The 13,564-nt window shown below is 44.1% G+C and overlaps 1 protein-coding gene across 1 annotated transcript in view; it reads right to left on the reverse strand.

Moving 5' to 3' along the window:
* Positions 1–13,564, reverse strand: part of LOC133540835 (BMP/retinoic acid-inducible neural-specific protein 3-like) — a 217,294-nt gene that overhangs the window by 152,407 nt on the left and 51,323 nt on the right. The window contains exon 2 of the mRNA XM_061883792.1: positions 101–473. Within this exon, the coding sequence (XP_061739776.1) occupies positions 101–315 (215 nt within the window). The 5' untranslated portion in view covers positions 316–473. The remainder of the gene's footprint in view (positions 1–100; positions 474–13,564) is intronic.

Raw genomic sequence — 13,564 nt, forward strand, 5'->3', positions numbered from 1 at the left:
CCCGCTTGTTGAGGACGTATTTCCGAAACGACGGTCTTTGCCTTTTGATCCGAGGAAAACGTGATTCGACTGCGGCTACAAATTAAGAGTGACGACTTGCCTGTAGATCTTGTATCTGGTCGAGAAGCCTTGTCTGTTTTTCTCTGCAAAGTCGACGTACTCCGGCGAGTGGTGGAACGGCCCCTTGTCGGACAAGAGCCAGTCCAAGGGGCCCCGGGTTTTGTCATTCGGCAGAGTGGCCGCCGCCGCTGCTTCCGCGGGCCCGGGACACTCCCAGCATAGGAGGCTGAGGGTGAAGATGGGCCATAGAGCCATCAGAGATTAAAAGGAGCAAGTATGGGATGAAGGTTGCTGCTGGCAGTGGGGGGCGGGGGGGGGGGGGGGCTATTCAACGACCAAAGCCACTTGCTTGAAGATGGCTCTTCCACTCGGATGGCAGAAAGACCTGCATCACTTTAAAGCCCCCCAAGCACCTGCAAGAAAAAAAACATACGGATAAAGATAAGTTCAAAGCATTCAGATGAATCGTAGAAAATATGTTAAGTGTGCAAGTTTTTAAAGGCCTACTGAAACCCACTAGTACTGACCACGCATCATTGATTCATATATCAATGATGACATCTTAACATTGCAACACATGCCAGTACGGCCGGTTTAGTTTACTAAATCATCGCATAATTCCACAGTATTCTTGAAATCTGTGTTGCTGAATCTTTTGCAATTTGTTCAATGAACAATGGAGACGTCAAAGAAGAAAGCTGTAGGTGGGAAGCGGTGTATTGCGGCCGCCTTTAGCAACACCAACACAGCCGGTGTTTTTGATTGATTGATTGATACTTTTATTAGTAGATTGCACAGTTGAAGTGAAGTGAAGTGAGTTATATTTATACAGCGCTTTTCTCTAGTGACTCAAAGCGCTCTACATAGTGAAACCCAATATCTAAGTTACATTTAAACCAGCGTGGCTGGCACTGGGAGCACGTGGGTAAAGTGTCTTGCCCAAGGACACAACGGCAGTGACTAGGATGGCGGAAGCGGGAATCGAACCTGCAACCCTCAAGTTGCTGGCACGGCCACTCTACCAACCGAGCTATACCGCCCCGTTCAGTACATATTCCGTACAATTGACCGCTAAATGGTAACACCCGAATAAGTTTTTCAACTTGTTTAATCAATTCATGGTGTTTCATTCTTTACATTCCTGAAAGATGACGGTGAAGCTTTACTATGGAACAGAGCGGTCGAGCGAACACGGTTGGATTGGACCACACACACAAAGTACAGTGTGTTATGCAGGGATCATTTCGAAAGATCGTGTTTTGAAGAGGGTCCCTTGCGAAGGGCATCGCCACCACCTGTCGACTGGTACTGAAGAAAGCTGCAGAGCCGACCTTCAGGTTGTACAGGTACGACCATATAATCTTACTAAAACACTAGTAACACAATAAGCAGATAATGTATTTTCCAGAATTATCCTAGTAAATTTGTCTAATAACATCTGAATCGCTCCCACTGTATAGTCTTTTTTTTCTTTCTAGTCCTTCACTCTTACTTTCCTCATCCACAAATCTTTCATCTTCGCTCAAATTAATGGGGAAATCGTCGCTTTCTTGGTCCGAATCGCTCTCGCTGATGCTGGCCATGATTGTAAACAATGTTCAGATGTGAGGAGCTCCACAACCCGTGATGTCACGCGCACATCGTCTGCTACTTCCTGTACAGGCAAGGCTTTATTATTAGCGACCAAAAGTTGCGAACTTTATCGTCGATGTTCTCTACTAAATCCTTTCAGCAAAAATATGGCAATATCGCGAAATGATCAAGTATGACACATAGAATGGACCTGCTATCTCCATTTCAATAAGAAAATCTCGTTTCATTATGCCTTTAAATAAAAATGTATCTCCTTTGAACAGTATCCAGTGTTGTGGTATTTTAGTGTGGAGGCCTGCGGGGCTGTCGCGGAACGGGGTGTGCCAGGACCGACCTCGAAGATAGCGACGGGTGAATGGATGGCCCAGGTGGGCCTTGTTATCCAATCCCCTTTATTATCAGCAGGCCACGCCCCCCCCTCCACATTCAATTACCTAGGATCCAGTGTGCTGTGGTAGTGAATCACACCTGAGACATCATACGTGGATCAAATCTTGAATCGGCATTAAAGTAGACAAAGTAGACAATGCAAGGCATGGCGTGCAACCACGGACCGCTCGTTAGGTGGCTCCTTTACGGCTTCACAGTAGTTATGGAGTACTAAAAAAAGCATACACAACGAACGGTAGGTCAGTCTGGTTAATGTTCATGGGGCGGGGCAGTGAGACTTTCAACAAAGAATACCCAAAGTATTGTTGTTGTGGGTTGACTCCATTCTTTCGTGGGATATTGTCATGATCCGGTTGTTTTGGACTCCTTTATGTCCTGTTTTTGCGCATCCTTGTTTGTTTTTAGTTACAATGGCTTTTTTCCACCTGTTTCCCGAGCACTAATCAGAGGGACTATTTAATCCTGCCTTTGCCGGTAAGGTTCTTAATCCGATTAAATGTGTCCATGTGTACAAAGCTAATGTTTTTGTTCAACATCTTACTTGACTGTCTTTTGTACAACATTTTTAAAATCGATTACTATGGGTTGCCTGCTTTAATATTATAACTTTAACCTAAGCAAATATATATATATATATATATATATATATATATGTTTTTAATTACAGTATCTGTTTGAAGTTATTTCAGATGTATGTTTGGCCAACTGACTATACTCGTTGTGGAGGGAGGTGTGGCCAGCGGTGCCTGCAGGAGCAAAGGTCACCACCTCTGTCTATGGTGTCGAGGGCAGAGCACCATCGGATAGGAGCGGTGCAAGTGTCGACGGCGAGACACAGCTGACAGGTGATTAGATTACCCAGGTGGTACGAGTTAATCCAATCATCTGTTGTCTTTAACAGTAAGCGGCCGGGAACAGGAGAGGAGAGAGGTTACGGAGGTGACTGAAAAGTATCGTCCCGCTGGAGAAACTTTGAGGAGTTTCTCGCAGACGGTGGAACTGTTAGGAAGCAACGTCTACATTCGTGTTCGACACAATGGGAGAAAGAAATTAAATAAATATAACATAATTGTGTAATGTATGTACATAGAGGCTGCACAAATTTTAATATTCACTCAAAAAAGGAACAAACAAAAGGCGCTCGCATAGGAGGTACATGAGACAAAACTATTACTACAACATAAACTATGGACATAAAACAAACTTGCAAACTATGGCATGAATAATACAACTTACGGGGAACAAGAAAAGAGCATATATTATCAGCATGGAGCAAGGTTGTGTAGAGGACGATGTCGCCAGGCTGACTGCCTGGCAACTACAGGCTTTAATAGTGCTGTGGTGCTTGAAAACAGGTGCGTGAGTTCAAATGAATCAGGTGCGTGAGTCGCGAGGACAGGTGAACTGATTGGTAGGCATGGAAACAAAACAAAGGAGTGAAAAAACAGGAACTAAAAGAGTCAAAAACCAAACAGAACATAACTAAACATAACATGATCACAAAGACATGGCAGAGTTGGCTCTGCAAACTTGGTTCTACACGCTGACACCCAGGCTTGCATTAGGAGCATAGCAATAATTAAATGACTATTATTTTTACTAGAGATGTCCGATAATGGCTTTTTATGCTGATATCGTCCAACTCATAATTACCGTAACCGATATATACAGTCGTGGAAATTACACAATATTATGCCTAATTTTGTTGTGATGCCCCACTGGATGCATTAAACAATGTAACAAGGTTTTTACAAAATAAATCAACTCAAGTTATGGAAAAAAATACCAACATGGGACTGCCATATTTATCATTGAAGTCACAAGGTACATTATTATTTTTAACATACCTCAAAACATCAGTTTGGCATTTGGGACATGCTCTCCCTGAGGGAGCAGGAGGAGGTTGAGGTGGGCAGGGTTGAGGCTAGCGGGGGAGTATATTGTACATCCCGGAAGGCTTCTGGGTATTTATTCTGTTGTGTTTATGTTGTGTTACAGTGCGGATGTTCTCCCGAAATGTGTTTGTCATTCTTGTTTGGCGTGGGTTCACAGTGTGGCGCTTATTTGTAGGTCGAATGCCTTGGAGAAGGCATTCGACCGTGTACCCTTGGAAGTCCTGTGGGGAGTGCTCAGAGAGTATGGGGTATTGGACTGTCTGATTGTGGCGGTCCGCTCCCTGTACGATCAGTGTCAGAGCTTGGGCCGCATTGCCGGCAGTAAGTCGGACATGTTTCCAGTGAGGGTTGGACTCAAGGCAGCCCTTCTGTTCATAACGTTTATGGACAGAATTTCTAGGCGCAGTCAGGGCGTTGAGGGGATCTGGTTTGGTGGCTGCAAGATTAGGTCTCTGCTTTTTGTGATGATGTGCTCCTGATGGCTTCATCCGGCCAGGGTCTTCAGCTCTCACTGGATCTGTTCGCAGCCGAGTGTGAAGCGACCGGGATGTGAATCAGCACCTCCAAGTCCAAGTCCATGGTTCTCGTCCGGAAAAGGGTAGAGTGCCATCTCCGGGTTGGGGAGGAGACCCTGCCCCAAGTGGAGGAGTTCAAGTACCTTGCAGTCTTGTTCACGAGTGGGGGAAGAGTGGATCATGAGGTCGACAGGCGGATCGGTGCGGCGTCTTCAGTAATGTGGACGTTGTATCGATTTGTAGTGGTGAAGAAGGAGCTGAGCCGGAAGGCAAAGCTCTCAATTTACCGGTCGATCTACATTCCCATCCTCACCTATGGTCATGAGCTTTGGGTTATGACCGAAAGGACAAGATCACGGGTACAAGCGGCCAGAATGAGTTTCCTCCCCCGGTTGGCGGGGCTCTCCCTTAGAGATAGGATCAGAAGCTCTGTCATCTGGGAGGAACTCAAAGTAAAACCGCTGCTTTTCCACATGGAGAAGAGCCAGATGAGGTGTTTCGGACATGTCCGACCGGTAGGAGGCCATGGGGAAGACCCAGGACACATTGGGTGGCCTGGGAACCCCTCAGGATCCCCCGGGAAGAGCTGGTCGGAGTGGTTGGGGAGAGGGAAGTGTGGGCTTCCCTGCTTAGGCTGCTGCCCCCGCGACCCAACCTCGGATAAACGGAAGAAAATGGATGGAATTTTTAAAGACGCTTAAGTACATTTTTTTTTACTCATTATAATTGCGGGTTCCGTGAAACACTGGATGTTTCGGCACCATTCTTGACACCGAAAAATATGTGTTTGCAATAATAAATATGATTACCACAAATGAGTTTTATATGTTCAATTACAGTGTTTATGCTTAACATTTATGCCACTTCCTTGCCATTTTTACCAAGTCTTTTATTTATTTGTTTTTACCGTGGACCTACAGTCGTACCGCTTTTCCATTCACGAATGAACGATGACCACATGAACACAGGAATTTATGAAAATGTGTTGCCACGGTTTATCTTTTAACAAAGGGAGTCATAAAAAAAGTAGTTAACGCTCTTTTATGTTCACATTTCAGCAATACTGGTGTTGCTGTGACGGATGTGTATTAGCTAAAAAAAATGTAATCATATTGGTTAGTACAGTCAACGTGTAAACAGGAGTGGAAGCTTGAGGCTGAAGAAGTGTGTAAAAGAGAGCCTATCAAATTTTACACAGCAAAAATTAATTTAGTTCTTACATGAACCATGTATCTGCATTGATAAGCTCATCAAAAAGCTATCATTCGCCGTTGTTTGCAACCCTAGAACCAAATTAAAGATTTAATTTACATAAATTAGGACTCCAGAGCCGACTTGGAAAAATACAGCAACCGGTAGCTCCTCTAAGGTTACACTGGCAGAAAAGTCTACATATAAAATCCTGGTATGTTTATTTAATTAAGTTGTTTTTTTCAGCTCTTAATTTTCTCATAGGGAATCTGTAACATAGATTGGAAGTGATAAGACTTAAAAAAAACAAAAAAAAACAGACAATTTCATTATGTCTCCTCATGCATAAACTGAGTGATTTTGGAAAAGACAACTTGAAAACAATTGAATGTGGAAAAAAGAAAATGTACGGTCGGTCTGCACAATCTTTTTGTTTTCTTTCAAATGAGATCACAAGTCTTTGGAACAAAGCGTGTGCACTGAAATACTCAAAATATTCCACCGAGGTGAAAACATGGCATGCTCAACATTCATGCATGTGATGAAGACAAGTAAAAACTAGATAAAATAGAACTGCCGATATCATCGGCCGATAAATGCTTTAAAATGTAATATCGGAAATTATCAGTATCGGTTTCAAAAAGTGAAATGTATGACTTTTTAAAACGCCACTATGTACACAGACGTAAGAAGAAGTAAAGAGCACCTATAAACCTAAAAGGCACTGTTTTTGCGTGCCGGCCCAATCACATAATATCCACGGCTTTTCACACACTCAAGTGAATGCAAAGCATACTTGGTCAACAGCCATAAATATCACACTGAGGGTGGCCGTATAAACAATTTTAACACTGTTACAAATATGCGCCACACTGTGAACCCACACCAAAAAAGAATGACAACACATTTTGGCAGAACATCCACACTGTAACACAACATAAACACAACAGAACAAATACCCAGACACCCTAGCAGCAGTAACTCTTATATACACCCCCCGCTACCTCAACCTCCTCATGCTCTCTCAGGGAGAGCATGTCCCAAATTCCAAGCTGCTGTTTTGAGGCATGTTAAAAAAAAAAAATAATGCACTTTGTGACTTCAATAATAAATATGGCAGTGCCAGGTTGGATTTTTTTTTCATAACTTGAGTTAATTTATTTTAGAAAACCTTGTTACAATGTTTAATGCATCTAGCGGGGCATCAGAACAAAAGTGTTTCTGGTCTGACGAGTCCCTATTTCAAATTTTTAAAAAAAATATTCGACATTTTGTCATACGGACCAAAAGGGAAGCGAACCATCCAGAATGTTATCGACGCAAAGTTCAAAAGCCAGCATCTGTGATGGTATGGGGGTGTATTGGTGCCCAAGGCATGGGTAACTTACACATCTGTGAAGGCACCATTAATGCTGAAAGGTACATACAGGTTTTGGAACAACATATGCTGCTACCTAAGCGCCGTCTTTTTCATGGACGCCCCTGCTTATTCCAGCAAGACAATGCTATGCCACATTCAGCACATGTTACAACAGCGTGGCTTTGCAAAAAAAAGAGTGCGGGTACTTTCCTGGCCCGCCTGCAGTCCAGACCTGTCTCCCATCGAAAAAGTGTGGCGCATTATGAAGTGTAAAATACAACAGCGGGGAGCCCAGACTGTTGAACGACTGAAGCTCTACATAAAACAAGAATGGGAAAGAATTCCACTTTCAAAGCTTCAACAATTAGTTTCCTGTTTATTGAGTGTTGTTAAAAGAAAAGGTGATGGAATGCTCATCAAACACTTATTTGGAACATCGCACAGGTGTGCAGGCTAATTGGGAACAGGTGGGTGCCACGATTGGGTATAAAAACAGCTTCCCAGAAAATGCTCAGTCTTTCACAAGAAAGGATGGGGCGAGGTACACCCCTTTGTCCACAACTGCGTGAGCAAATAGTCAAACAGTTTAAGAACAACGTTTCTCAAAGTGCAATTGCAAGAAATTTAGGGATTTCAACATCTACGCTCCATAATATCATCAAAAGGTTCAGAGACTCTGGAGAAATCACTCCACGTAAGCGGCATGGCCGGAAACCAACATTGAATGACTGTGACCTTCGATCCCTCAGCCGGCACTGTATCAAAAACCGGCATCAATCTCTAAAGGATATCACCACATGGGCTCAGGAACACTTCAGGAAACCACTGTCACTAAATACAGTCCGCCGTTACATCTGTGAGTGCAAGTTAAAACTCTACTATGAAAAGCGAAAGCCATTTATCAACAACATCCAGAAACGCCGCTGGCTTTTCTGGACCCGAAATCATCTAAAATGGACTGATTCAAAGTGGAAATGTGTTCTGTGGTCTGACGAGTCCACATTTCAAATTGTTTTTTGGAAATATTTGACATTTTGTCATCAAGACCAAAGGGGAAGCGAACCATCCAGACTGTTATCGACGCAAAGTTCAAAAGCCAGCATCTGTGATGGCATGGGGGTGCATTAGTGCCCAAGGCATGGGTAACTTACACATCTGTGAAGGCACCATTAATGCTGAAAGGTACATACAGGTTTTGAAACAACATATGCTGCTACCTAAGCGCCGTCTTTTTCATTGACGCCCCTGCTTATTCCAGCAAGACAATGCCAAGCCACATTCAGCATGTGTTACAACAGCGTGGCTCCATAAAAAAAGAGTGCGGGTACTTTCCTGGCCCGCTTGCAGTCCAGACCTGTCTCCCATTGAAAAAGTGTGGCGCATTATGAAGCGTAAAATACGACAGCGGGGACTGTTGAACGACTGAAGCTCTACATAAAACAAGAATGGGAAAGAATTCCACTTTCAAAGCTTCAACAATTAGTTTCCTCAGTTCCCAAACGTTTATTGAGTGTTGTTAAAAGAAAATGTGATGTAACACAGTGGTGAACATGCCCTTTCCCAACTACTTTGGCACGTATTATTTGCAAAAAAAATAAAACAAAGTTTGTGAGTTTGAACATCAAATATCTTGTCTTTGTAGTGCATTCAACTGGATATGGGTTGAAAAGGATTTGCAAATCATTGTATTCTGTTTATATTTACATCTAACACAATTTCCCAACTCATGTGGAAACGGGGTTTGTCTGATCACTATCACACCAATGTCGTTATAGTGACACAACATTGCAACAATAGATAAAGGCATCGGCATGCGACCTGACCAACACCTTCATGTTACAGGTGAAAGGTACATGCCGTGCCATGTTCATTTCCGAGGAGAACACAGCAGGGTCTCTATAATCCTATAACCTAGCGGGCAACCGTCCAAATAACTGATTTAGGAGATTGTGGATGGTGAACAGGAGATTTGCTTCCCTGCAAGTACCTTTGACTTTGTTTCTTTGGTTTATCCCTCGTCAAACCACCCACTCGCTTCCTCCTCTGCATTCTGGAATATCTCTAAACCCCCGCCAGTCTTTAGACTCCTGCATGTTTTTGCACACTTGCTATGGCGGTCCCGTCTGCAAACATTCATCATTCCCAGACAGGTCCGTGCCAGCTTCATAATCACATTATCGTCCAACAAAAGCCATCCGCTCATGCCTTTGTTGTCAGATGCCTGAACGATACCAGATACACAACATTCCCAGTTTACGGGGGACACAATGTGTCATAATTTAGATTACATGCAGCTGTGCTTTGTATCAAATGATATTTGAAATGTTCCCGCCTGAGAAGCGCTCACATTGTCCAACAATAACAGATCTAAAAAAATTTATAAACGGTGCTACAATGGGAAAACGTATTTTTAAACAAGCACCGAGCTCCGGTGGATTGATTCAAATGTAATTTTTTACGCAACGTGGGAAAGAAACAACCCCAGGGGTGTTTTGGAACGTCTTTAGAAAATGAACTCTTTTTTGTTTCTGCGAGGCCATCTAAATAGAATTGCGTGGAGGGTGCAAATAAGGAGGGGGAAGTGGATTTTCAAGCTTACATAAGAATGTAATCGGAACATGCATAAAGGCAATATCGGCGAAGGCAAAGTGCGGCGTTGTGTCGTCGAAAGATCTTCACCAATTACCGTATTTTTCGGATTATAAATCGCTCCGGAGTATACGTCGCACTGGCCGAAAATAAGAAGGAGTAAAAAAAATATACGTCATCCCGGAATATAACTCACATTTTTTGGGAAATGTATTTGATAAAATACTCCTCCCAACCCAGAGATGGCAATCCACCCTTTTCCGGGAGAGAACCATGGACTCGGACTTGGAGGTGCTGATTCTCATCCCAGTCGCTTCACACTCGGCTGTGAACCGATCCAGTGAGAGCTGAAGATCTTGGCCAGTTGAAGCCATCAGGACCACATCATCTGCAAAAAGCAGAGACCTAATCCTGCAGCCACCAAACCGGATCCCCTCAATGCCTTGACTGCGCCTAGAAATTCCGTCCATAAAAGTTATGAACAGAATCGGTGACAAAGGACAGCCTTGGCGGAGTCCAACCCTCACTGGAAACGTGTCGGACTTACTGCCAGCAATGCGGACCAAGCTCTGAAACTGATCATACAGGGAGCGGACTGCCACAATAAGACAGTCCGGTGCGCCATACTCTCTGAGCACTCCCCACAGGACTTCCCGAGGGACACGTTCGAATGCCTTCTCCAAGTCCACAAAGCACATGTAGACTGGTTGGGCAAACTCCCATGCACCCTCAAGAACCCTGCCGAGAGTATAGAGCTGGTTTACAGTTCCACAACCAGGCCGAAAACCACACTGTTCCTCCTGAATCCGAGGTTCGACTATCCGGCCTAGCCTCCTCTCCAGTACACCTGAATAAACCTTACCGGGAAGGCTGAGGAGTGTGATCCCACGATAGTTGGAACACACCCTCCGGTCCACCTTCTTAAAGAGAGGAACCACCACCCCGGTCTGCCAATCCAGAGGTACCGCCCCCGATGTCCACGCGATGCTGCAGAATCTTGTCAACCAAGACAGCCCCACAGCATCCAGAGCCTTAAGGAACTCCGGGCGGATCTCATCCACCCCCGGGGCCTTGCCACCGAGGAGCTTTTTAACTACCTCAGCGACCTCAGCCCCAGAAATAGGAGAGTCCACCACAGATTCCCCAGGCACTGCTTCCTCATAGGAAGACGTGTTGGTGGGATTGAGGAGGTCTTCGAAGTATTCCTTCCACCTATCCACAACATCCGCAGTTGAAGTCAGCAGAACACCATCCGCACCATACACGGTGTTGCTAGTGCACTGCTTCCCCTTCCTGAGGCGGCGGACGGTGGTCCAGAATCGCTTCGAAGCCGTCCGTAAGTCGTTTTCCATGGCCCCAAGTGGAGGAGTTCAAGTACCCAATAGTCTTGTTCACGAGTGAGGATGAGTGGATCGTGAAATCAACAGGCGGATCTTTGCTGCGTCTTCAATAATGCGGACGCTGTATCGATCCGTTGCGGTGAAGAAGGAGCTGAGCCGGAAGGCAAAGCTCTCAATTTACCGGTCAATCTACGTTCCCATCCTCACCTATGGTCATGAGCTTTGGGTCATGACCGAAAGGATAAGATCACGGGTACAAGCGGCTGAAATGAGTTTCCTCCGCCGGGTGGCGGGTCTCTCCCTTAGAGATAGGGTGAGAAGCTCTGCCATCCGGGAGGAACTCAAAGTAAAGCCGCTGCTCCTCCACATCGAGAGGAGACAGATGAGGTGGTTCGGGCATCTGGTCAGGATGCCACCCAAACGCCTCCCTAGGGAGGTGTTTAGGGCACATCCGACCGGTAGGAGGCCACGGGGAAAACCCAGGACACCTTGGGAAGACTACGTCTCCCGGCTGGCCTGAGGACGCCTCGGGATCCCCCGGGAAGAGCTGGACGAAGTGGCTGGGGAGAGGAAAGTTTGGGCATCCTTGCTTAGGCTGTTTCCCCCCTGAACCGACCTGAGATAAGCGGAAGAACATGGATCGAATTGATTAACGTGGACCCCGACTTAAACTAGTTGAAAAACGTATGTGGGTGTTACCATTTAGTGGTCGATTGTACAGAATATGTGCTGTATTCTCTATCTATCTATCTATCAATCTATCCATCCATCCATCCATCTATCTATCTATCTATCTATCTATCTATCTATCTATCTATCTATCTATCTATCTATCTATCTATCTATCTATCTATCTATCTATCTATCTATCTATCTATCTATCTATCTATCTATCTATCCATCTTTTGATGGAGATAGATATCTACATATATCCATATTTAAGAGGTATTTCTTTCTATAGTCATATTTGAAATAGCTATCCATCCATCCATTTTCTACCGCTTATTCCCTTTTGGGGTCGGGGGGGCGCTGGCGCCTATCTCAGCTACAATCAGGCGGAAGGCGGGGTACACCCTGGACAAGTCGCCACCTCATCGCAGGGCCAACACAGATAGACAGACAACATTCACACTCACATTCACACACTAGGGCCAATTTAGTGTTGCCAATCAACCTATCCCCAGGTGCATGTCTTTGGAAGTGGGAGGAAGCCGGTGTACCCGGAGGGAACCCACGCATTCACGGGGAGAACATGCAAACTCCACACAGAAAGATCCCGAGCCTGGATTTGAACCCAGGACTGCAGGACCTTCGTATTGTGAGTACTCTTTCTATGTTTTCTCCATCTCATGTCCATGGTACACTGCAAGTTATCCTTGGCTTTAGGAATGTGAGGAGGAGAGATACTCCTTGTTTTTATCTCATCCTGTCTCAGGCTAAGTAGAACAACAGACATGTGTATTCGCTCTGAAGGGTGGGCGCTATTGGCATATTGAAAAAGACAACACTTCCAAAATGTTTTCAGATCAGTTCGGCGACGCGATTGGAATGTGTTGTTTTTAGTTTGGTCTCTCCAAAGCTTTGGAATAAATTGTAAAATACCTATTCTGTTCTGGGTGATCATTTAAACTCGGTTTATGTGTCATCAAAAGAACATAGGATTGACCAGTAACTTAAATTCCCTTGGAGGAACATCTGGTCCAAACGCAACACTATCTCTGTCTGTCTGTCTGTCTGTCTGTCTGTCTCTGTCTGTCTGTTAAGAAAATCATGTCAATGAAATGTGCCCTGTGACTGACAGACATCACAGGGTTTATACCTCGCATTAATGACCCGGAACAGAATAACTAGTTAGAAAAATAAACAAATTAATTTCCAGTACAAGCTGTATTGATGTATAAAAGACACCCAAATGCTCAAAGTTGTTTTGATTTGTCATCGATCTCGGATTTGATTCAGGAAAACGCAATGTTTTTTCTTGCCGAGGGACATTGATTGATTGATTGATACTTTTATTAGTAGATTGCACAGTTCAGTACATATTCCGTACAATTGACCACTAATTGGTAACACCCGAAAAAGTTTTTCAACTTGTTTAAGTCGGGGTCCACGTTAATTAATTCATGGTAATATGTGTGTGTTTATTATTAAATGCAATTTAAATAGTTAAAGTAACATATTTCATTGTGTGTTTAAGTACTTTTTCAGCACCTTTAACAATAATACGATAATACGTTTTAGGAACTGAGCTTTTTTTTTTTTTTTTAATCATTTGACTGATTTTAAATTCTGGAACGATAGTATTTAAAGACTGTTTGTACGTTTTAGTTGATTAATCCAATTGTATAAATAACACATACCAATCGACCTATCCAGTAGTCTAAATTGTCTAAATATTTTAGGTCTGGAATGCGACACTTCTTGAATCGCTCCCAAAGTTTCCACCAGGGATCTGGGTTGCTCACCGCACTGTTGGAGCTTGAAGCTCACCTTATTAAAGGACACAGTACACTTGATGAGATTCTGCAGATCCCAGGCGCAATCTTTGGGAGTTGCAGCAGCCGTTCTCATTGGAGACCAGGAGAAATCAAAACATTCAGCTTCTGAACAGCTGTTGCACTTATTGGAGGA

This window comes from Nerophis ophidion, linkage group LG22 (genome assembly GCF_033978795.1).
Source record: "Nerophis ophidion isolate RoL-2023_Sa linkage group LG22, RoL_Noph_v1.0, whole genome shotgun sequence".
NCBI lineage: Eukaryota > Metazoa > Chordata > Actinopteri > Syngnathiformes > Syngnathidae > Nerophis > Nerophis ophidion.